At 36.8% G+C, this 26,489-nt stretch overlaps 2 protein-coding genes across 7 annotated transcripts in view; one reads left to right on the top strand and one right to left on the bottom strand.

Moving 5' to 3' along the window:
- Nucleotides 1-1,212: 1,212 nt before the first annotated feature.
- Nucleotides 1,213-8,817, top strand: lamp5 (lysosomal associated membrane protein family member 5). The gene is made up of 6 exons (XM_059986231.1): nt 1,213-1,830; nt 2,645-2,817; nt 3,058-3,189; nt 3,507-3,612; nt 4,516-4,704; nt 4,973-8,817. Exons 1-6 carry the CDS (start codon nt 1,770-1,772, stop codon nt 5,149-5,151), a joined length of 840 nt encoding a protein of 279 aa, XP_059842214.1. The 5' UTR covers nt 1,213-1,769; the 3' UTR covers nt 5,152-8,817.
- A 139-nt stretch (nt 8,818-8,956) lies between these two features.
- pak5 (p21 protein (Cdc42/Rac)-activated kinase 5) overlaps nt 8,957-26,489 on the bottom strand; it is a 242,660-nt gene continuing 225,127 nt past the window's right edge. For all 6 annotated transcript variants that reach the window (XM_059986226.1, XM_059986224.1, XM_059986227.1 and 3 more), the window contains 5 exons: nt 22,603-22,736; nt 15,559-15,685; nt 15,059-15,184; nt 14,689-14,823; nt 8,957-12,616 (listed from right to left, as the gene is read on the bottom strand). In XM_059986226.1, coding sequence (XP_059842209.1) covers nt 12,461-12,616; nt 14,689-14,823; nt 15,059-15,184; nt 15,559-15,685; nt 22,603-22,736 — 678 coding nt within the window. In that variant the 3' untranslated portion in view covers nt 8,957-12,460. The remainder of the gene's footprint in view (nt 12,617-14,688; nt 14,824-15,058; nt 15,185-15,558; nt 15,686-22,602; nt 22,737-26,489) is intronic.

Raw genomic sequence — 26,489 nt, 5'->3', positions numbered from 1 at the left:
TTACGCAGAGAGTGGCGATTGTGTGGAATGGGCTGCCGACTACGATTGTGGAGGTGGATACGATAGGGCCTTAAAGAGACTCCTGGATAGGTACATGGAGCTTAGAAAAATAGCGGGCCATGGGTAATCCTAGGTAATTTCTAAAGTAAGTACATGTTCGGCACAGCATTGTGGGCCGAAGGGCCTGTATTGTGCTGCAGGTTTTCTATATTTCTAGACAGTCAGGATTTTTTTTTCTCGAGTAGAAATGTCAAATACTAAACGACTTGCATTGAAGGTGAGAGGGGGAAGTTTAAAGGAGACATGCGCGGTAAGTCTTTTTTTAAAAACTTGAGTGTTAGGAGCCTAGAAGGGGCTGCATGGGTAATGATAGAAACAAATATAAAAGCATTTAAGAGACAGTTAGATCCATAAATATGCAAGGAATAGAGAGATATGGATCATGTGCAGGCACATAAATTTAATTTAAATTGGCATCATGTTCGGCACAGATAACATAGACCGAAGGGCCTTTTCTTTTGTATGGTCTTAAATTGTATAAATGCATCTTAATGATATATTTAAATATTTTCAGGACACAATATTGCTCAAACTCAAAGTAATCTTGCATAAAAAGATTGACAGTTATTTTATTAAATCCATTTTGAAAGAATGTATTTTATAAATTATTTGATAGAGGATAGAAGAAAACTGTCCAATTAGTACTGCGGCGTGAATTGGTGGAGTTTGCTTAATGGGAGGGTTGCCGATTGATACGCTCTCGCTGCCGGTGTGTTAGAAATGGGGAATTATACAAAATCATGCAGTGAAATGTTAGCGGCTGCTGAGAGATGAAACAAAACATGCTCAAGTTCAAGGCATATTACACTATTCTGGGGCTGTTTATGATTAATTCCATGGCAATATTTAGGATATTTTTACCATTATTCATGCGCGTTTGGAAAATTTAGCGAAAACCGAAAATCGGGAACGGTGCAATTCGCGTGGTATAAATCCGTGCCATTTAGAAATAATCCCTTCCAAATTGTGTGCAGCTGAAACTCAGACTTTTCCTTATGTTAAAATTGCACAAGTGTGTGGGCTTGTTGACGATTCAGACAGCCGCGACCCTTGGGCTATGCGTTGGCGCAGTTTAGCTCGCTCCAAGAGGTAATGCTCAAAGAACACGCCTTCACCACTGAGCCGTCCGTGTTCAGAGCACCATTAGGAAACCCTAACCGCAGCTCCTCCACGGAACCCTGTTCAGAGCACCATTGAAGAGCCCCGACCGCAACTCCGCCGCAGAGCCCACACCACTGGGGCATCCCGAGCATTGCTCTGCGCACAGTTCACAGGAGAGACTTTGGAGCGCAACACACCCACGAACCCCAGACCCCCAGTTCTATTGCAAAGTCTTGGAGCGTCGCTTAGATTAAAAAAAACACACTTCAAGCTCCGCCGCAGAGCCCGGAGCGATAAAGTACGCACTCCCACGAAACCCTTTGCCACGGAGCTGGGGCGCTGCTCTCTGATAGTCACACTGCACCAAAGAATCCACTCTGGAATTCCTCAGCACTGCTCTGCGTATTTCAAAATCATTCGACACTCGTCCGGCACAAACCACATTTCCGGCACTGGGACACCACTCGACCGAACGAACGCCTGATCGCAGGTCCAGTGCGAATCTGAGCTGTTTCATTTCTGACCAGGTATTAGCGAAGTCGTTCGCTCCGGGATAAAGCTCACTCAGCACTGCGGACCACCGGGCACCGCCGGAGCTTCAGCACAGCATGGAAACAAGCAGGAAGCATCACTTCACCCCAACACTCCATGTACTAGCCTTCCTTCTCAGTAAGTACACACACAGGCATGCGGCATAAAACCTAGAGATGTCAAGAACATTTTCAACAATTATAATGCATGTGAAAGAGTCCTTCGTCAGAATATTCAAAGCACTATTTAAGGCTTTTGCCATTGAAATGGGATATTTGCCGTATCAAAATCTTTCAGATGAGCATTTCATGCACATTAACCTCTTAGGTACTGAAACGTATTTTCCGGATTAATATTAAACATTTGCCCCTAATAACGTCTACCTTATACGAGATAACTTGGCTTATTTGTATTTTGTTCGGTTTATAGTGATCATTTGATCATCTTCAAAGAGACAAATCCAGTGGACTTCTCGGACACTAGGTGGAGGGCAACCTACGAGAAAAATAACTGTAAACGAGATGAATGTCTGAAAAATTTGGGGCAGAAACTTGTTTATGTCAGGACCCAGTATCAATAGATGTTAAGTACCCATATAGCAAAAGAGCCCACGAAACTGGACTGTCCTGCTTGTGATATTAAAATGCAGTTCGCCTATCCACGCTCTTGCAGTGTTTAGCTTGTAGTTGCTTCGATCTCCCTTTTGCAAAAGGCAAATACTCCAAGCCCTTCAACAAACTGTTTTGCAGAATAACAAATTATTAATACTTAGGATAAGATAGGTTGACTGTGATTGTACTAATGCAATCACTGACAATCAGGGCTGTTCCCTATATATTTTTTACAGAATCATTTCTAATTTTTTGCATAATTATGGAGCAAATTGTGTCTAAATATCAAAATGTTTTGTCAAGCCTTTGGAGAAATGAGAGACATTTTGTCACTTTCGCAGATATCCTTCAGGGGGTCGGTGCGGAACAGGAGACCGAGAATCTTTCGGGTCTTTCCACTGATCCCTATAAAGATATTTTTGTGGTTCGGGAAAATGGAACAACGTGTCTGATGGCGGAGTTTGCAGCAAAATTTATTGTCGCCTACGATGCACGGGCCAGTAACTATGTAGATGTAAGGCAACATACCTACCCAGATCTCTTTGATCATTTCCTAGTTGACATAAGTATGAGGAAACGAATTAATCACTTACATTGAAAAACAATGTGCATTGAAGCTATGATTTTATAACCACTTTTTAAAACACTTAATTGATTCAATTGGCCTAGTTCATCATGACATTTCACCTCTCAAAGACTTTTTTGACACACAATGCCCTATAATGTAAACGTTTGACCTTTCATTTGGTCTTAGCTCATTACAGAACAAGCTGATATTTCAATTCCACGAAGTGCAGAAGTTAGAGGAAGATGTGGGAGCAACGAATCCGAACTGCAGATTTCCTGGGCTGATGGCACATACAGTTTTAAACTCCACTTTGTGCAGGTACAAAAGTTCATGCAAACAATAATACGGTTTATAGAAAGAAAATCAATTTTCTGAGTAGTCGAGGATTCCAGGACCTTTGTAACTCATACGGTAATCAACGGACGCACTGTCCGTTAATATTTGTACGTGCCACAAACCTAAACAAGCTGGTCAATAGTAAATATTAGAAAACACGCAAAGATTCATAATCCTGCGCCAAAGTCGACAAGCGAGTTTTGCTTTGCCATTCCTCTCATTTAAAATCCTCTACTGTGATTTTATCTTAAAGAAAGTCATATATGTAATAATGATAGTTGTCCATAAACTTCTTCTAGGAGACCCGCAATATATCCACAAGGCAAGAACACTTCTGGAAAGTCAGTAAGATTCAGTTCGTGTATGATTTATCTGAATCCAGCCACTTTAAAGATGCAGCCAACCGTAAGTTGTTTCATTAGATTGTTATTCGCACGCTGCTTGCAATTAAATGACAGGAACACCAAGGATTATTTTTGTTAGAGCTGTGGGACGATTGAAGTTTATGCTTTATCATGTTTAGTGTCAGGATTAATTCCTACCAACCGGTGACAGTTTTCGTTCACCATTAACAGGAAGTCTGGTGCAGTATGTATGTTTTGGGGGTTATTTCTTGTAATGCCTGTCAAAAGTCTCCTGTCGCTGTTATCTAGCCAATGAAATTCACTCCCATTTCTGAGTAGGTATGTGAAAATAGCCACCGTGGTACAAAAAAAATCGGAATAACAGTAGAAGAAAAATAACGCAGCATAATATATCGAGTACGAAAAGATGTGCCTTTTTAGAAACGTTCAAAACTGGGGCATTGATAACATTTGGAGTACAGATTATCGATTACACAAACCGGTATTACATCCGCCTAGAAATAAAACGTTGGACTGATTAAAAACGACAAAGAATGCCATGCATTACCACATTATTGCATTAGTACACACATTACGAGGATAATGTCACCCTTTACCCGCTTAATCGTAAACGCATGCCAGTTAACTACCGAGCATGGATTAATTATTACACAGACATACAAGTGCGTTTAATTTGTAAACGGCTTGAATTTGAGGTAGAACACACACAATGCTGGAGGAACTCAGCAGGCGAGACAGCATCTGTGGTTAAAAAAAAGGTCTACGTTTCGCGTCGAGACCTTTCATCAAGACTGGGTTAGTAGCTACAAATTTTGTAGGTATTGTATCATTTAGCCAACATTAGGCTATTTAATATCTGGTCATCGCATTCTCTCTGCCGCTGTAATCAATGATATTCTTCTAATACAGTATCAGCAAGAATTTGTCCCCTTTTCCCCTGCAGCTGGGAAGCACGCAGCCACTTCACGACACCTTTCTCTGTTCGTGACTCCGCTTGGTAAATCATACAAGTGCGAGGCCCAGGAAACAATTTCCCTCTTCTCCAGTGATCACCAGAAAGTCGTTGCCGTTCTCCTATCTCAAATTCATATCCAGCCTTTCGGTCTCAAGCGGGACTTCATATTCAGCGAAGGTAAAGATTTTTTAATCCACAAGCCTTTTGTAATCCTTTTAAACCCCCCTTTTCTTTCAAATATTCTTAGCTGCCAGTATCCGATTTTGGAGAAAGTAACGTATATTATACAGAAAAGGGAATGTGTTCAGTCATGTCTATAGCATTTTAAAACACATTGAAAATATATTAAACATTTACATATAAACATAGCTGCTGCTATTTAAAAGACAAATCCCTTCAGGTTTTCGGATTCTGCGTTTAATAATTTATCTCATTTTACTTACAGCCTCTGCCTGTGTTGTGGACCAACAGGAACAGTTAGAGGAGACTCTCCCCCTTATACTGGGGCTGACACTGGGCCTCGTCATCGTGGTGATTTTGTCGGTTTATCATATTCACCATAAACTTACGGCTACCAGCCAAATTCAAATACCCAGAGACAGATCCGAGTACAAACACATGTAAAGAGGTCCGATCGAGTTGAACCGAACCTCCCAGCGAATAGCACGGCAGCTGCTGCACAGTAATGTTAAGCAACAAAGAATTATTTCAGAGAATACTTTTTTCAAACTTCCGGGGAACGCGAACATACAAATAAACGCGCGGCATCTTACTGTATATATTGAGGCGCGCTTCTTTAAATAGTGATAGCACAATATCTGCTTCAGACCCAGAATCCCCAGCAACTCCATCACAGTACATAACAAATGCAAAATATCAACAAAACCATTAAAAGTAACGCAAGATTAGTAATCTAATTTTAGTGTAAGTAGTACTAACTAGTGCAAGGAACCTCTCATTGCTCCAATTGTTTAGAAACGGCGGCATTCATTCACACGCTATTTGCTTAACGTAGATGGCCCAAGCATTCCTACATCGAACGATAATTTAATATTTTGGTACTTGCATATCTTATCATTATTCTTTCAAACAAAACCATAAGAAAACATGAGAGAAAAAAATTAGTTCAGTTTTATGATCTTGAACGCAAGTCTGCTCTTGAAATGAACTAAAACCGTTTGATTTAACTTTGATACACACGGCTTCTTGGCTTCACGGAGTAATTTTGCTTTTTCCAATTTGGGAAGCAGTTTGCTTGAGCTTTGATAAATATCTACATTTATTCCAAGCATACGTGAGATATTGTTGAGGACCAAAAGAGCGGCCAGGTTTCCCTTAAGTGTACGTTAGTTGAAGGGACTGAAGACGTCATTTTGTGTTCATGTATCTCTGGGAATTATGCAGAACAAATCCCCAGTGTGAGCAGTGAATCAATCCGTCAACACGTTCTACAAACGTTGAACTGATATTAAAAGCTCTCCTTAATTTGGATTCAGTTTAACTAAGTGCAACAACTGCGAGAAACAGTTCGACTTGCCCACCTGATTCAGTATTTTCCTCCATCTCAGTATCAAAATTGCGGATGTTTGTGTTCTACCAACTTTTTCTTATGTTTCAGTAAAACTAGGACTTAGAGAGGCGCAATCCTCGAAGCTTGTTCCAACTTTCAATTAAGATCAGAAATTACTCTGTGACTTTCCAATTAGATGCCTTAACCATCTGCAGACCAAAATGCATCTATTTCACCCTTGAATATATTAAAGGTCTAGGGCTCAAACTTTCTAGAGTGGAGATTTCAAAGATTCACAATCCTCGTGAGAAATACCACCCCACCCCCATCACTCCTTTAAGTGAACAATTGCTAAGTGGTTTATTATTGATACCTACTGACATACAATGAAAAGCTTGATTTACCATCCAAATAGATAATTCCAAACATCAGGTTAGCACAAGAGGAAAAGCAGTAACAGAATGCAGAATAAGTGCAGTGCAGGTAGACAACTGAGATGCAAGGCCCATGACAAGGTAGATGCAGAGATCAGTAGTTTATTTTCAATTGACAAAGTATCTATTCAGAAGTCTCATAACAACAGTCAGAAACTATCCTTAATCCCTCATTCTGAAACAATGTCTCCTAGTTTTGGATTCCTCCATGTGGGAAGGTGGATTCTCAGAATCATACATTTCAATAAAATTTCCTCCCATTCTTTTCCAATTTAGTGAGAATGATTCTGCATTACTCATCATTTCCTCATAAATCAATTCCTTCATCCCAGACATCAACCCAGTGAACCTTCTTTGAATCACCTCTGAACAAATATATCCCCGCTTAAATATTTTTTTAAAAAAAGGTATTTGATTCTGAAGAATGTTTTTGATCCTATCAATAGTATAGGGGAATATCTGAAATTCAGTAAATCTACCCTGCAAAAGGGATATATTTGTTATCATCAAGTGAGGGGGCTAGAGGGGCTGAGTATTAACTATAAAAATATTATTCCAAATACATTTATTTAGGATAATATTTCTCAAGCAACACTCATGGTATAATCCATTTAACAACAGGACAAGGGCATAATTTTGTTGGGAAATTACTCTAAAACTTAAGAGTTAAATCCAATATAGCAATGCATGCACCCAGTATTGTGATTCTGCCCTTTGATTTTTATGATGAGATGAAATTTTCAAATAAGATAGCATTTGACAGTGAAATTCTTGTTTAATTTGCTGATTGTTTTCTGGCATTCTCTCACTGGAGTTGGACCAGCTTACCACAGTTGAACAGTTTGTGCAGTTCTTCCTTTACAATGCTTCTGCTTGTATAATTTTTGTTTGTGACGTAGTGCTGATTATTACCTCCTAGCTATATATCTGTTATTTCCTATAATATTGCATTAATTAATCCACACTTGTAAAAGAAAGCTAAAACACTTAATTCAATTAGAATGAAATGTTTGTGAATAAAAAATACAAAAAAATCTTCTGACCAGGGGTGTCAGGAAACAAAAATTCATATTTATCAGTTTCTTTATAATTTTGTTGTATAATTAACAAAAGGGCCGAGGTAGAGCAGGCATGGAGTGGATGCTTCCTATAGTAGGGGAGTCGATGAGTAGAGCGATCAGTCTCAGAACAGAAGGAGGTCCCTTTAGAACAGAGATGAGAAGGAAACTCTTTTGCCAGAAAATTGAGAATATATAGAGTTCATTGCCAGATGACTGTGGAGGCCAAGTCATTGGGTATATTTAATGCAGAGATTGATAGGTTCTTGATTAGTAAGGGTGTCAAGCATTACGGGGAGAAGACAGGAGAATGGGTTTAAGAGGTTTAATATATCAGCCACAATGGAATAGTGGAAGTTACTCAATGGGCTAAATGGCCAATTCTGCTCTTATGTCCTGTGGTCTTATGGATTAAAGTAATAAGCTAGACAGTTAAAAACTTGATGACTAAGAAGATTGAAAGAGTTTGAGTTCTACATTGCTTTATTGCTACATCAGAAGGAATCTATGTCACAGATTTATTCATATAAACAGATTTGCACTTTTATACCCAACTTGTAATGAACACAATTGAAGGATACAATTAATGCACATTTTTGAGATATTAACCTCTTTTAAAAAAACATGGCTACAGGTTGTGAATTCACTCTAGCTAGTTGAAAAATCCAGACTGATATTTTACCACAGTGTTGAGTGGGCATGGAACAATGAAACTATTATTATTTCACTCTCAGATGGACATATCAATACTTTAAAGAGGATAAAGGAGCCACTCCTGATTATACTGGTTAAATTTTATCCTTCAATCAAGTTAAATAAAGCAGATCTTTTTGTCAATATCACATTGGTTTCAAAATTTAGGCTAGGCACATTTGCTGCATTTCCTACATTACAGCATGATATGGAAAGAGATTTGAAGCACTGTGGGGTCATGAAAAGAATTATATTAACCTAAGTTCTTTTTCTCCATACTTTAAAGTGTCAAATGTACTTTAACTGTTGTTTTTATTTCAATCATTGTCTTGCTGGCTGTGTTGCCTTTATGTGGGAATCTGTCATTTAGACTACAATTATCTGTCTTAACAGATAATGTATATATACATATAAGATCAGTGGAAGTTATTTTAAATCTGAAAGCACATATTTATATTTTAAATTGTGATTTGTTATGCAGGAGAAAGATCGTATTAACAAAAGAAAATCAGTGTGTGTGAGCACGTTTGTCACAATACTAATGACTAATATTATTTTTATTACTCATTTCACTCTGAGTAAAAAGTCAATAATATATGGTGTAATCATTAACAGAGTGAGAGAGTGTGTGTGTGTGTGTGTGTGTGTATATAATGGATCACAGGATGATTCAGAAGAGAATTGTCTCTATCAAATTTACATTTACGGTATTTCAAAATCTTCTTGGCAATCAATGACGGATACTTCCTGGAGTAGAATACTCTCACCATATGTTCTTCAGTCGAAGAAAATACTATCTTTTTTTTATTAATAACCTGAGGCTTTGAAAACCTTTGTTCAATTCCCTTGAGCTTAGAATCTAAGGAATCCAGAACCAAATGCATCAATTACCTCCTCTAGCATCCCAAAGTGCTGCCCATCATTTCCAGGGTATGTGTTAGCCTTTAGTTCCAATTTAGTTTCTATATTTTACTTACTGATCTTAATTATTTCCTCACTCTTATTATCACGTTTGCTCTATTACATCTGACAATTAGAAAAATATTGGTTTAATAAATGGCTATTTCCTTATTCTCTATCATATTCTCCAGTCTCATCCTCAGATCCTTATGATTATCCTCAATACTCTTTCATATAGTTACAGATACACTTTTTTAATCCATTTTACTCTTTTGAAATATGTATCATCTCAAAAGATGTATTATCCAGCTGGACAGAACACCCAGATTAAATTGCCAAAGGAAATTGAGGTACCAGTAAGGAATTGCAAAGCCAACCTGAAAACACTATTTAGTTATGGAATTAGTAGCATTTACCAAAACAAGGAGCAATATTTGCCTGACATTTTTTCCTCAGCTTGGTGAAGAGAGATTTGGGTGAGGGGAGATAATAGAAGAGAGAAGTTGCAAGTTATATGGAATATGGAATGTATTCCTTAGGGCCTAGAACAATGTAATGAATTTTGAAAGAAAAAGGCACTTATCTGTTTGAAAATGTACTAATATATTAAAACACATTCTGAGAAACATTTTCCTGTAAGTAATCAGAATATACACGGAGGACAAAATGTAACTCTTTTTTCATTAGAAATAAGGATCACTATTTTCTTGTAATTAACAGCAACACAAACAGTCATTATATTCTCCAACATTTCAACATTGCCACCCTTCAGAAATGCAAAATGCTTTCAAACCCCAGTTTACAGCCATTGTTTTGAACCTGCTGGACTCAATTAAGGAATGTTTCTATGATCATGGTGTTCAAGAGAAGATAAATATTAAAATAAGCACACAAAATTGAATCACACAGATAATATTCATATTGTATAAATGGTGCATTTAAAATTATTCAAAAACTCAAATTACTGAGATCATGACAATACGCCAACTTTACTGTTTACTTTCCCAACTGTATAACAGTTTTCCATGAAAATGAAGATAATACTGCCTACAAAACAATGTTCTGTCCTTTGTGGTTAGTAGCAAAACAGTAGTACTCACCTGTGACCAGAAAAAAAAGTACTTGTGGTCGCTGGAACACTGCCTGCCTTCTATTTTGATAACGGTTGTCAGTCGTCACTTTAAGGAACTCTTTGGCATTCATCATCTGTGATATTATCAACTGGATGAATAATCAATCTCATGGAAATAATACAGACATCAAACCAAATGGAGAAAAAGCCACATTTTCAGTGATATTTTAAACATTTTACTAACTGAAAAATAAAAATGATCTTTTTCATAAGGAGGAAGTTGGAATATTGTAAACAAACCCTGGCAAAACATAAATTTTAATATCTATTGGGTGAGATTTTATTGATCTGGTGCCCCCATCTTCAATCACTGTTCATGAATCCCTATGCCTATACTTACTTGGTTCTGATTCAAAGGGCCTAATTTGCGAGTCCAAAAGTGGTCTGGATAGCTGCAGAGTGTCCAGTGGCACAGTGAGAACCCCACACAGTTCTGAAAGCTTTTGACAATGAGAAAAACAGCTTTGCACCCCAGATTTGCTGGCTATTGAACTTTAGAGACTAATTTAATAGTCTTTAAGTGTTGCTGACATGAAGGTTAATTATGATTAAAGATAACAATTAAATTAGTTCATATTTTTAAACTAAAATGATAAGTAAAAGTATCTAAATAATTTAAACCATTAAACTACAGGGATGCAATTAGAGAAAGGAACTGGAGAATAGGTATGCAGGTCCATGTACACCACTGGTGTAAGACAATGAGATCAGATCTATTTTATATTGACATTTTTGTCAAAGGGAACTTAATTATACTTCAAAACATTATTAAAGTTTCAATGATAGTTAATAAATAATAAAGATTTAATATGCTCTTACATTTTACTTATACCTACAACTTATTTACACCAAAAGCACCATTTTTCAGTTATTTACAGTAAAGCTGATCCAATGTATCTAGAATTTTGTCCATTCTCTGATTCCCCCTGACCATGTGAAGAAGTGTGCAAATCAGCAAAATCTGTGGAGGATTGCTGTATCATTGACAACAGTTCCAGAATACCTTTGTTATACCTTAAGTGCACTGAAATGATTAAGTTTTTTTCCAGTTTCCATACTGATATTCTTTTAATTGCAAAATCGGAACCAATATTTAGCACTTGATCACATGTTCGATGAATTATAAGTGACATCATTTTATACATTAATTTTTGAAAGTCGTGTTTTGCAACCACTAAACTTCAAAAATAAAGACATTTCTTTTTAATAAATAACCAGCATTATTTATTTCCTCTGTAACACACAAGTTTCACGCCAGACTGCACTAAGGCTTACTAATTTTCCATCAAACTTTGCATGACTGTTAAAACATGCAATCACGCTCAACAAACATCACATTTAGATTAATGCTATAAACATTCACTGACAAGTAGAAAGCCGCAAAAATATTTTTAAAAATCATGAAGTAATATGTGATTAAACAAAACTTAATTTATCAAATTGAACAGATTCATTAGAGTGCCTCAAGTCAGAAACAATCTGTTTTGGTAAACCTGTATTGAACAAGTTTGTTAATCTCTGCAACTCAAAGCATTTTCCCTTTCTAACCCACCCGCCCACATCAAGTTAATATCCCTGAAAAAAAATTCCTCTCAATACTGTTTGCTATTACAACAGTTACTTCACCACAAAATACTGTTAGTTTATCAGAAAAGAAATGTCAGTAAGATACAAATCCAATTAGAACACATTGCACAGCCAGTGTGGAAGAAAAGTGCTTACCAAAGAAAGAATCACAATTTTAGAGAAATACAAATTCCACACATTTTACTGAGCAAAATTCTCTCAAAGAGTCCTGAATGTGCTATAATCTGTTACACAGTCAGAGCATTATATCCTGATGTGAACATCAATCCTGGCACATGGTGAAAGGTAAACTGACTTTCCAAGGAAAATATGTTCAAAAAGATAGTACTCAAAGTCAGTTCAGCCATATCATAAAGGAGATTTCTCACAATTACCCTTATACTCCAGCACTGTAACTCTGAAATAGGAAAATAGTGGCTCAGGGAGCTGGTATACAACAGATTTTATAAATTGCTTTTATTTTGCTTTGTGGTATTTTTGCCCAGCCACAGACTTCAAGAGAGAACATAATCTGTTTTGGCGTCACATCTTTTAATATTCTTCATTCACATTTCCTGATGGCTATCAATTGCGTAATTTTTATTCAAATACTGTGCTAAGATCCTTAAATCCACTTCATTCAACGATATCTATATTGTCTCATAAGAGGTACAATACAGGATGGGGGTCCAGCAAACTTGAGGAATGGATGTTTTAATAATTCCTGTGCAGATGCTCTTTGTAAAGGATCCCTCACTAACATCAAGTCCAAGAATCCTCGCAGCACTGATGAAGCCTAAAGCATATCAGGAGAAACAAACATTAAACAAAAGATCCCTAAATGTGAAATTCAGAAATATTTAACAATATACACAATTAATTTTTAAAATAAATCCTACAGAATGGGCCAATTCTGCTCCTATGTCTTATGGTCTTAAGGGTTTACCTTTCTTAACCTAAATATATTACTTTATTAGTTAAGTGTAGTAGTTCATGCCACATGTTTATCCAGTCCATAAAATGTTTCCATCTAATCACACACAGATATATATATATATAGAGCATAAAAATTTAAAATTGCCTGTGGAAGGGCAGGAATATCACATGAGGGGTGCACAAATTCCATGTTAATGAATTACCCTGTTTCTTTGATTTTTAATTATATTTCACATAATTCCAATAAATAGATGCTTCTAATTGTATAACTTACAGCAAAATGTGCATATTTATTGTCAAATATTAGACACATCACTTGTGACATTGTTTACTGACTGAAATAATGACAGGTGTTCTGTACCATGTAATTCAAATGTATTATTCTATTGTGCAAGCACAATTGTTCATCACTTGGAACATCCATTGAACTGTTCCAAGTCTTCCTCCATTTGGTAAGGAAATAATTATTGGTTAAGTTATTTGAAATTAAGAAAAGGTGGTGAAAACACACACACACCACACACACACTCCCAGATAAAATTAAAGTAGCAATGCAAATTTCAATAGGTACTTCCCCAGTTTACAACTTAAACACTTTTAGGCTAGGCTCTGACTATTGGGGCAATGTATAATTCTGCACTATTTACATTCCTTTGATCTAATCTTACCAGGAATGCAAGAAGCAATATGGAGACAAGGATTACACCTTGAAATATAACTGATGATAACCTACTGCATTAACAGGGACATCAGTAGATTTTAAAATTTGTTCTGCCATTCAATTAGATCATGGCTAATCTGGGCATCAGCCCATCTAACTTAGGTCTGCAACCCCTAATATCATTACCTAAAGATGATCCATTTTGAGACTATTCAACTGAGCCTCACCATTTTCTTTTTGAAGCAGAACATTTCATATACTACTGTCCTTTGTGTGGAAACATGTCTTCTAAAATCACTGGTGAATGGCCATGTTGTAATTTTAAAACTGAGCTCCCTTTCAATGAACCCCCTATTAAATGAAATAGGTTCACTCTTTCTTCCTAAATAGTCACCTTAACAGACCATCACTTCATATATTATATCAGTGGGAGTATAAGCAAAGTCTGTCCTGAATATCATTTGGTGGATTAGCAATGCAACTCTTTTAATGAACAGAACACCATATTTATGTGGAATCTAATTAGAACTCTGTACTGAGGTAACAGAGTTTTGACACTTTGATGCTTGTCATCCTGAAATAAAGGTAGTACATTAGCTATTTCTGGATTGAGTGTAATTTGTATCATAGAACTGACTACATGAACTATCATTGAAGCTAAAGGGTTTGGACTGTAGATGGCCAGATATACTTTCAGTCTATCACATCATTTTCGTATTCTGCATATTTTACTATTTGGACATACAGAAAAGATTCTGCAAAGGCAGGGCATAAGGATGAGTTACCATTTGATAAGGAAGAATCATGTAAAAGCCAGGTAGAGGTGGAAGAGGGAAAAATACTGCCACGATCCACTGCAGTACAAAAATCAGGGACCAAGTGGCAGAACAGTGTCTTCAATAGCCTTTTCATTTCATTTTGTTCTATGCTAAAACAAAGACCTTTCCAGCAGCAATCCTTCATAATTTCCAAACAATTTTCTTCAAATAGAAGAGAGAATTTGTAACCTCAAACTGCAATTCTCCCAACAGACTTCCAAGTAAGTTTTCAAAAAGCACAGTTGGTTCCTTTTGAATCATTTCTCTATTTGTAGGACTCCAATAGATGGAAATGACATTTGATGAAATACCAGTGACTTAAAATCCAGGCCATAAGTGTGTTTTGCATGCATCCTTACTGTTCAAACTCTGAAGTGACTTAAAGTGATTCCTGCTCATCAAGAAGGTAAATTCTATAAAATCTTTTGAAAGAAAAAAACATAAAAATTCTACCTTGTGCATATCTTTTAACCTTGGAGGAAGATTGTCTCGTATTCTCCTCATGGCCTGAAGTGGTGGTTCATTAAAGTATGGTGGCTCCCCATCCACCATTTCTATTACCATGACACCAAGAGACCATATGTCTACCTAAAAGATGACAATTTAATTTCATTCATCAAAATATGTAATCACAATCCAATACACCAATGATGAAGTATTGCTACAGTAGTTAGGATGGAATTTAGGATTTAATAATTCACCATGTTTGATTCCGCATGCAATTAGATTCAAAGAACTGAATGATATTCGACTACAAGTTTATAACACAGAGAGAAACCACATGCACTTTGGCTGGAAATCTGCTGTGCAAACACATCCTTACTTCAGTTCCATATGGTAATCTAGAAATGACCTCTGGTGCCATCCAGTATGGTGTCCCAACTAGTGACTTCCTCCTAGGAACCTCTTTTGACACTTGAGCACAAAAGCCAAAATCTGACAATTTAATCTAAAAAGATAGAAGTAAATAGTTGAATCACTTTACTATGTTTAAGAAAAAGAAGATTTTTCATTCCTATTTCCTGAAAATTTCAGTCAGGCTGAATTACAACTATTGAGAGAAAAATAATAATTTTTTTGCAGCTTATGAAAGATACAAAATAATATTAATTTTATCAGTCCTGATGAAGGGTCTCGGCTCGTAATGTCAACTGTTTACTCTTTTCCATAGATGCTGTCCAGCCTGCTGAGTTCCTCCAGCATTTTGTGTATGTTGCTCAGATTTCTAGAATCTGCAGATTTTCTAATTTGTTAATTTTATCAGTGTCCATTTAAGATATAAAATTACAGATCAGCATTATGAGAAGGAAAAATATTGCTTACCCTTCCATCACTGGTGAGAAGTATAGAGTCACTCTTTATATCCCGATGGATAACTCCCTGAGAATGAAGATATGCTAGAGCTTTCAAAACAGACAAGCAAACAGTTGCTATTTGCTCTTCATTCATTCTGCAATTGGATAAAAGAAACAAACATTATTTTCTCCCATGTCAATAATAGGCTTTTTAATCCAGCTCATTTGCTGAAGTTGTCATTATCAATGTCATAGACATATTATTGGATTCTCTTACAAAACAAAAAAACTCTTACCTCTCTCCCAACCCTTTGCTGTTTTCTCTTTTCTTCTGCCACTATCAATCTGAACACTTTGATAAGTTATTTCAAAATCTCTCTAGATTCAACTCGAAAAAAAAACCCAGGCCACATACTGAATAAGGGTTTTGATCTTTAGAACCTAGAGTAGGTTGAGGATCCATTTCTACTTTGATAAGGGCTCAGTGATGGGAAAGCTAGGAAAGAACCAAGACACCTGAAAACACCTTATAGTTTTGCAATGATCAGCAGTCTCACTCAGAAATGGGTAGGGTACTTCAGTACAGGGAGTTAGCAGATATTGTTTGAGGCTCAGGAGTTTGGCTTACATTATAGCCAGAAGGTCCAGATATTCAAATGTTTAACAAATGAATAAACGTTCAATCACCCAGTACTTAGATCCATCACCCAGACCTCACATCCATTGCCCAGACCTCACACCCATCGCCCAGATCTCACATCTATCCATCACCCAGACCTCACACCCATCGCCCAGACCTCACACCCATCATCCAGTACTTATATCCACACCCAGTGTTTCCATTTATCACCCAGTAGTTATAACCATCACCCCAACAAGTGTATAAATCACAACAAAATGGGTTTTAAGAGTCTTAAATTCTGCACCACATATGCATGTGAAAGGACAGATTCTACCTGCAACTCGCCAACATAAATAAACCTTAAGTCATTATCCAAGTGATTGAGAGAGGTTAATCAGATTTCAAGATCATTTGTAGAGTTTAAAACGCATTTCACTGGCAGTTCCTTTGCAAAGACTATTTGTTTGCCTTTTATTTGGGGAAATGTGCACAACACAAGTGACCAAGTGTGATGAGGGAAAAAGTGGGTTGTGAGTTGGTTGAGGAAGTGGTGAGACTTTCTAAAGAAACATTCTCATTGTTCAACACCATTTTACTTGTTTAAAATCTGATGTAACTGTCAACCTATTATAAATTTTCCATCAATCAGATGGCGTAAAATTATTAATATCAAGCCATATCCAACAGCTCAACAAAGATTTGACAAAATTAAACCAGATAATTAGGAAGAACCTGGAAAAGAGAAATACACATGTTGGAAAACAGTCCTTGATTTAATTTCCTGAAGAATTCTTCCCTCCACAGTCTCTAGCCTCAATCATCCAACCCTACCAGTCTGCTTCCATCTTTTGCCTATGTGCTACTGCTGGACCAATGAATTCAGTCTGCACTTGCCTTAAAGACATATTATCTCTTACCTTGACTCCATTCCCTAATGTACTGAACAATTTGACAGTTTCTAATTTTCTGGTGACAGCTGATTTATCACCACAGGGACAAATCCATCTACCCTCATTTCACAACAGCATAGTCTCACTGTACTTCAATACTTTCTTGAACAGGGGATCAACTACCACTACCACTACCACTTTTCTTTGCTAACTTCACTTATTCTTACATTGAGTAACTTCTCTAACCACTCATTTTTACCAAGGTTGATGTATGAAATTGGAACTTCGACATGGGTCAAAATTTATGGCCATCTCTCCTTCAATTATTTTATTAATTCCATATCAAATGGCCCGCTAAGAATTTCTGCTGTTGGTTCAGATTTCTTTTCACTGCTAGTAATGCTCAAACATTTCAGCAGGTGGCTCTAATATCTTTTAGTGTGAGGTTTAAAATTTTGAAACATTTATACAAATATTGCACATGATAAAATATGGTACAGAATAAATTAAAATAAGTTAGCATTAAAAAATTTGTTCAGGGCAAGATCAGAAGGATCTACATCATTTACGTTGTACATCCACTGCAAAGAAATGCTGATCATTAGGATTTATAATTATAGCATAAATCATTATGACAATCACAACCATTGTGCTTGGCATGTAATGCAAAAAAGATTTGTTAACCTACTGGGAAATGGTTCTGTGTGTAGCCTCAGTCAGCCATATGGTCGAAGAGACCATCTGTTTGAAAAACCCAGTATAGGTGGAAAGTGAGATGAATGGGTGAAATAAAGAAAACATTGCAAAGACAAAAAAAGGCATATATATTTATTATAATCTTAAAGTATAAAAGGGAAGTATAAAACATTGGCAAGTGTACATAAATTATTTTTCTGGTTTGCTTTCTTAAACTACTATCATATTTTACTCTTGATGTCCAATAGAAAGATTTACTGGAGCCTTGCCAAAAAGATAACTCCAAGTAATGATTTAACTTTGTTGTTGGACAAATACTTTGTGAAAGACATTCAAATATTATATATCACTGCTGAAAGTACAATGAACCTACTAGAAAAAGTAATTTACTCTGCTTTCATATTTTGTTAACTCTTTAACAAACACTTCTATACATTTAAATTGTTCCCTTCCACCATATGAACCAAAAAAACCTCAAATTTCTAAGAAATAGAAGTAAATGCTTGCTGAGATTTGATACCTCTCAAAGCAATGATTATCAGCAAGCTGTAGCAGCAAAATCCTTTAACTGAGATGAGATGACTAAATCCATTATTTACTAGCTGATAAAATCAAGTACCATTTTACAATAAATTAGCCTTGAAAATGATAAATTATCTCCCAGAATCCATTGACTAAATTGTTGAGCGATATCTAAACTCAAACCTCTGCAATGAATGAAGGTTCTGAGCTCTGTAATGTTTTCCAGATAACACATATTACCTTGCTGGCATAAACGAAACCTATCAGAATAATCTGACTGCTCCAGAGGAATAGCTTCCTTCCAGTTAACATAAATTAGTGGTAACTTCATGAGGACCCTTCCTGAGGACTTCATCTTAGAAGACCCAGAGATATATTTGGATAAAATACAAATATACCAAACTAATAATCCCGAACTGATCCTACTGCAAAATTTTACTACAATAGATCTGCTTCAATCTGAACCATCACTTATATTCAGATCCTGTCTGGCATGAATCAAGTAGCCAGGGTCTAAATCCTCTAGCACTCTGCATACTAATTGTTCCACCAATCAACATCACATCATTCTGTAATAAAACTACCATTTAACTGTAGACCAATATTTAAATGACTCTTACTCTTTTATCCTTCATAGGCATCACTGATAACTCAAACACAGTTCTTTAACCAAGTGGTTTATAGCATATAATTATACATAATCACTTATGTTGCTTTTCCTGCACAAGGATAGAACACCAGGCAGCAGCAGGACTTAACTGGAAGGGCAAGGCTTGAATCCATGAAGTCACTTTCTTTAAAGAGCGGTCCTGGCAGTGATTAGATGTGAAGATTACCATGGTTAGGGACACAGCAGGGACATATTACCCGATGTATGTATTCTGTCCAGCTTCCTTGCTTAAGCACATTTTTTGCTGATCCCAAGTATATCTTAATTCTAAAACTCCCTATGGCTTTATCACATATATCCTTCAATGATGCACCCTATCATTTCTAGCTTTCGCACTGCAACCCATCCTGTCTCCCTACAGCAAATTCAACTTCATTGCTCCCCATGTGCCTGCACCTAGCTCCACCCTTGAGTGAAGAGGGTTAGCTACTTTCTTCTCATGGAGGAACCATTTTTGCAGCAATTAGCTTGGAGGTCATCTCCATATGAAATCTTAAGAGATCAGATTAGAAGCATGAATCAGAAGATAACAAATGATTTGTGTAAAATTCTAACTATCTGAAAACTTATAAATCAGATTTGGTGTTGTCTTCCTTTGCCTTTATTCAAGGCTTAAGTGTGGAACCAATTCCATTCAGTGACTTGTGCAATCTATCACAATAGGGTTGCAGCAATCACAGCAGTTATTAGAGCTTGAATGGAATGACAAGATGATGCCATGGGGCCAAAGTAGATTCAATTGAATGGCTAAGTGTTGTAATGGAAACTCAGACAGTTGCCACAGTGGCTCTGGAATCCTCATAAATGACATACAATAGTTCTCCTAACTACAGGAATGAAACTACTGTAGGAATGACAAGGGATAATACAACTGTAGTAAGAAGCTACAGTAAAATTTTGTTCAAAGCAATTATCTTGGAAGCTTATGGGTGCTTCCATGAGACTTCTGCAGTAAAAAAGCTTCGTAAACCTCTTACACAACTATGTGTCCTGTCTGTCATGTTCTGTCCCATTACAGATTTTTTATTTGTAAATCTGTAAAGAGCAAAGGGAGTAATTCTACAATAATGGAACTGTGTTCCTCAGACTTGAATACAGTTCAACAGTTATTCTGTTTGGACAATGACCTGCTTGGAAACAAGTATCACCTTAGATAATGACACTTCTATTCAGTTACACCACTTTAGAGACTCAAATGACACACAAGTCTGTAAGTGAGCCAAAACTGGGTTGACATCAATGTAATAATATAAAAGCAGCATTATGCTGAGGCTTGCCAATAGTTTCAGTCAAAATTACTAGGATGTTTAAACAATTGCAAGTCCTGTAATTTTTCACATTTGCTGAAAAAAGTGGGATTCACGGATTTATTAGCATATTTGGAAAGCGCAATCTGCTAGCTCTCTGTCAGGCAGACACTTGATAGGTCTTGCTTTTGGTGATTTTCAGCATTATACTAAGATCACTATTCAATGTCCTCTTGATTTCAATAATAATTATATACTTGCAGTTTGAGAAGTAAGGGGAAGGTCAAAGGATTCATTGGATTCGAAGTATATTTATATCAAAGTACATATGTAGTATACAACCCTGACATTCGTCTTCTCCACAGACAGCCAGTAAACAAAGAAAACCATCAACCCTGCTATACCCCATAGAAACTTTTCACGCAAACGGCAACAAGAACATCAATGCATGTGTGCAAAGAAACAAATTGTGCAAATGTCAACAAAAATATCAACACCCACCCTGCTGTACAAAAGGCAAACTGCGCAAATGGAAACAAAAACATCAACCCCCATGAACAAAAAAAAAACCATGCAACTGCAAGAACATCAACCCCTGCCCCCATGTGCAAAAAAACCCCAACAAATTGCACAAATGGCAATAAGAAAGTGCGAACGAAAACACAAAACACAAAATCGAAGAGTCTATATTCAGTTCAGCTCAGTATTCATTATCCGCAGGCCAACCTAATTCAAAGTCACCCAAAAATAGCAACAGAGAAAGGAGCAACTATTTACTTAGCATTGGCTTTATTGAGATTGGTTTAGGGTTGTTAATTAAATGTTTTAGCTTGACTTTTTTTTAAAAAAGGTTTGTTCGTTGCTTTTATTTATCTCCCAATTATGTGATTTACAGATTTTACATTTGACCAAGTTTTGATGCATCTATTTTGGAAATCTTCCTGGGACACAGTCTTCATAATTCACTACATGATGCCCAGTTACCAACTGGACAGCAATACTGTTAGGCATAAATGTGGGCAAACCAGAGATTGAGATTCCAGGTCACGGGCATAATCTAGCACTCTTGACCTATGCATCATAAATAATTATGGAACAGCAGAGTGGTGCAGCTAGCAAAACAGCCGCCTCACAACTCTAGCCACCTGGGCACAATCCTGATCTCTGGGGCTGTATGTGTGCAGTGCGCATGTTCTCACTGTGACCATGAAGGTTTTCTTCAAGTGCTCCAGTTTCCTCACTTTAAGACAAAGCTGGTAGGTTAATGGCCACTGTAAATTGCTCCTAAACGGTGGTATCTGAAGGGAGGGAGTTGATTGGAACATGAAAGAATAAAATGAGATTACTGTAAAATTGAATTAGTGCAAACGGAAGCTTGATGTTTGACACAGACTTGATGGCCCAAAAGACCTATTTCTGTGATAGATGGTTCTCTAACAACCCTTTTGACATGACCATATAAAGTGTTTTTATCATGTATTCTGTCCAGTGCCATGCTAGCAAAGCAGATTTTGAGTAAAGCCAATGCTCAAAATGCATAATATATAGAATCTTTCTATCAATACCTAGATAGACTTGTGTTTATATGATGCCTTTTAAGCCCTGACATGACACAAGGCACTATCAGCTGACAAATTCTGAAGTGCAGTTGCTGTTATAATGCAGAAAGTACCACAACTAGTCTGCACAATACCACAAAAAGCATCAATTCTTTTTAAAACTGTTGATTAAATTTTGACCAGATCACAAAGCCCCGAATCCCTTCAAAACTGAGCCTAGGAATCTTTCACATTACGAAGAGAATAATCAATTACTTGGTTTGGCATCTCATCCAAAAGACCTCTGACCTCAGGAACTTTACTGGATTGTTCTGATTAACTATCTGGAGAGGGATTTATTTAGATTCTAAGAATAATAAACAATATTGCTGGTAACTAATCTACATGCAACAAAATACTTTATATCTACAAACACAGGCCATTTCAAAACCTCATACCTCCCCCCTCCATTAAAGCAAGTAGTCTTCAAAAAGCAGACAAATTCAAATATCTTCAAAAAAACCGACTAGGGTTCAATGCTGGATGCATAGTCTCATTGTATTTTCACTGCTAAAACAGTATGTTCTAAACATAAGCATTTCTATCATTTTTAATTTTTACTTTTGTAGCGTTTTGATTCTGCCAACAATAACCATCAAATATATAATTTCAGTGGATTTTACTCATGTAAATGGATGAATGAAAGCAACATTATAGGAACTGTTATTAGCCTCCCATGGCAAGTTCATTTAATACTTTATGGAATAAATAATTCAGATTAATTTTACAGAGCTCAAATTTTACATTTTTTCAATTAACTAATATAGATTGAAGATTGTAAAATTAATTAGTTATGAGAAATAAAATTTAGAGATTTGAAAGCAAACCTTGTATGTGTAACAATGTCTGTCAAAGCACCACCTTCCAGAAACTCCATAACAACCCATAATTCATCTCCAACCAGATAACTGTTGTACATGTCCACAACATTTTCATGATGGTAATCACGCATAATGACAACCTTCAGAATTAAAAAGGACACCATTAGAAAGTAATAAATCGCTGAGCAAATTATAAAAGTACTAAATGGACAGTATATGTAATATTTTAAATTTATGTATATATTTTTGATCCAAAGTGATATTCTCCATAAAACTGAAACAGCATCTAGAATACAAAACATGGTGGTACATTAATAGGATGCAAATGACGAGACATGCTCAAGGCAAATACTTACCAGTCATGGATATGCTACAGAATTATCAAAGTATCATGCTGAAGAACACAATCTAGCTTTGGGAAAAGGGAATGATAAAATATTTTCTTTGGATTATGAAATAAATCTAACAAAATTGTCAATAACCACTGTAATCTTCACTCTCATATCAACATCAGATGATTATTAAACCTTGAAGAATTAGAGGAAAGACATTTACCGAAATCTCTTAAATCTCATTGGTATAGGCTATCCTGATCTATGCTGCCTATAAATAAATATATATAAATAAATATAGGCAGCATGGAGTAAATGAGGTGCTCGAGGAATATAAAGAATGTAAGAAGAATCTTAAGAAAGAAATTAGAAAAGCTAAGATACGAGGTTGCTTTGGCAAGTAAGGTGAAAATAAATCCGAAGGGTTTCTACAGTTATATTAATAGCAAAAGGATAGTGAGGGATAAAATTTGCCCCTTAGAGAATCAGAGTGGACAGCTATGTGTGGAGCCGAAAGAGATGGGGGAGATTTTGAACTATTTCTTTTCTTCAGTATTCACTAAGGAAAAGGATATTGAATTGTGTAAGATAAGGGAAACAAGTAGGGAAGTTATGGAAACTATGACAATTAAAGAGGAAGTAGTACTGACACTTTTAAGGAATATAAAAATGGATATATCTCCGGGTCCTGACATGATATTCCCTAGGACCTTGAGGGAGGTTAGTGTAGAAATAGCAGGGGCTCTGACAGAAATATTTCATATTTCAAATGTCATTAGGAACGGGGATGGTGCTGGAGGATTGGTGTATTGCTCATGTTGTTCCATTGTTTAAAAAGGGTTCTAAGAGTAAACCTAGCAATTATAGGCCTGTCAGTTTGACATTAGTGGTGGATAAATTAATGGAAAGTATTCTTAGAGATGGTATATATAATTATCTGGATAGACAGGGTCTGATTAGGAACAGTCAACATGGAATTGTGCATGGAAGGTCATGTTTGACAAATATTATTGAATTTTTTGAAGAGGTTACGAGGAAAGTTGATGAGGGTAAAGCAGTGGATGTTGTCTATATGGACTTCAGTAAGGCCTTTGACAAGGTTCTGCATGGAAGATTAGTTAGGAAGGTTCAATCGTTAGGTATTAATATTGAAGTAGTAAAATGGATTCAACAGTGGCTGGATGGGAGATGCCAGAGAGTAGTGGTGGATAACTGTTTGTCAGGTTGGAGGCCAGTGACTAGTGGTGTGCCTCAGGGCTCTGTACTGGGTCCAATGTTGTTTGTCATACACATTAATGATCTGGATGATGGGGTGGTAAATTGGATTACTAAATATCCAGATGATACTAAGGTAGGTGGCGTTGTGGATAATGAAATAGGTTTTCAAAGTTTGCAGAGAGATTTAGGCCAGTTAGAAGAATGGGCTGAACGTTGGCAGATGGAGTTTAATGCTGATAAGGGTGCAGTGCTACATTTTGGTAGGAATAATCCAAATAGACATATATAGTAAATGGTAGGGCATTGAAGAATGCAGTAGAACAGAGTGATCTAGGATAATGGTGCATAGTTCCCTGAAGGTGGAATCTCATGTGGATAGGATGGTGAAGAAAGCTTTGGTATGTTGGCCTTTATAAATCAGAGCATTGAGTATCGGAGTTGGGATGTAATGTTAAAATTGTACAAGGCATTGGTAACGCCGAATTTGGAGTAATGTGTACAGTTCTGGTCACCGAATTATAGGAAAGATGTCGACAAAATAGAGAGAGTACAGAGAAGGTTTACCAGAATGTTACCTGGGTTTCAGCAACTAAGTTACAGAGAAAGGTTGAACAAGTTAGGTCTTTATTCTTTGGACCGTAGAAGGTTGAGGGGGGACTTGATAGAGGTATTTAAAATTATGAGAGGGATAGATAGAGTTGACGTGGATAGGCGTTTTCCATTGAAAGTAGGGGAGATTCAAACAAGAGGACATGAGTTGAGAGTTAGGGGGCAAAAGTTTAAAGGTAACACGAGGGGTAATTTCTTTACTCAGAGAGTGGTAGCTGTGTGGAATGAGCTTCCAGTAGAAGTGGTAGAGGCAGGTTCGGTATTGTCATTTAAAGTAAAATTGGATAAGTATATGGACAGGTAAGGAATGGAGGGTTATGGGCTGAGTGCGGGTCAGTGGGACTAGGTGAGAGTAAGCATTCGACACGGACTAGAAGGGCCGAGATGGCCTGTTTCCATGCTGTAATTGTTATATAGTTATATGATCTCAAGAGGGAACACTCTGCAATGGCAGGCTGTTGTATGTTGAAATGCTGTTCCTTGGTGGGCCTTACATGGTGTAGGTAGGGTGCAATGGGACAGAATAGACCTTGTTCACCAAACAGCTGAAGAAAAAAATTGTTAGCCATCTACTCTGGCTTAGCTGTCATTCGTATTCACAATTAATATAATATTAAATATTCTCCAAATATAGGAAAAGACATTAAAGTGCTTAAAATATTTGCGTAATCTCAGTTAATGTATATAGTATTAGGGAAGATATTCCTCAACATAAGCATTGGAACTATGACAGATATGAGATACAATACTATATTTTGGTCTTGGAAAACAATCAAAAATATTACCAGTCAAGAACAGTCCTAGTGCGAGGTATGATTCGCTGTTTAGGCAATTAAAACACTGGCCCAGATCGGAGGCAAAAACTGATTTCACTCCCTCCCTGTGATCTCCACTCTTCCCCCCAGGGCATTGGAGCCTTTCGCTGCTCTGTTGTTCGGTCAATTTAAATGCCGGCCCAGATAGACTGAACAGTAGGGTGTCAGTTAGGATGAGAGCCAATTTTGCTCTTTTTTTTCGTGATGGTTATCTCCATGGTGCTAAGGTGATGAAGAATGCCCTGGCTGCTAATATGATGAACTGTTAAGCGAGGCTTTGGGCCTACTCCAGGCTGCTCTGGGGTTCGGATCTGAGGACTTTTTGGTTTGGAACGCTGTTCTTTGCTTCAATTGTTAGCATGGTTTGTGTTTTTTTTCTCTTCCGCATCAAAGATTGTTTTTATTATTTTTTATCTTTTTTAAAAATTGGGTTCTTTAGGGTTTCTCGCTTTGTGGTTATCTGCGAGCAACCAAATCTCAAAGTTGTATAACTTGGCGTTCCTTGATAATAAATGTACCGGAATCTAAAAACTTCTGTCTTCTTGCAGGATTCCCAAACTTGGTAACACCCAGGAAGCAAAATTCCCATTATATTTATGACTGTAATGTGAGTATTGTTTAAGACAAGGCATTGAAAATTAGGTTTATACATGTAGTAATTTAGTTTACCCAGCACTGATCACATGTTTTTGCAAGCAAAGCCAATTTATTTGCATGATAGATAATATTTTTAGACCTTTCTCTGCTCAGAGTTAGAGACAGGTTAAGTAACATCTCAATGTTTTGGCATTACCTAGCTGTAATAAGTCACCTGTAGCCACTGGTCTATTTCCCCTCTTGCAGTCTGGATGGAGAGCCATGCCCAGCTTCTATATGCAATGGATCATGCAGCAAGGCTTTAACAAGCCACTCCAATGTA

The sequence above is a fragment of the Hypanus sabinus genome, chromosome 12, assembly GCF_030144855.1.
Source record: "Hypanus sabinus isolate sHypSab1 chromosome 12, sHypSab1.hap1, whole genome shotgun sequence".
NCBI classification, from domain to species: domain Eukaryota; kingdom Metazoa; phylum Chordata; class Chondrichthyes; order Myliobatiformes; family Dasyatidae; genus Hypanus; species Hypanus sabinus.
The sequence above is the reverse complement of the archived record's forward strand: the minus strand, read 5'-3'. Positions and strand labels throughout refer to the sequence as shown.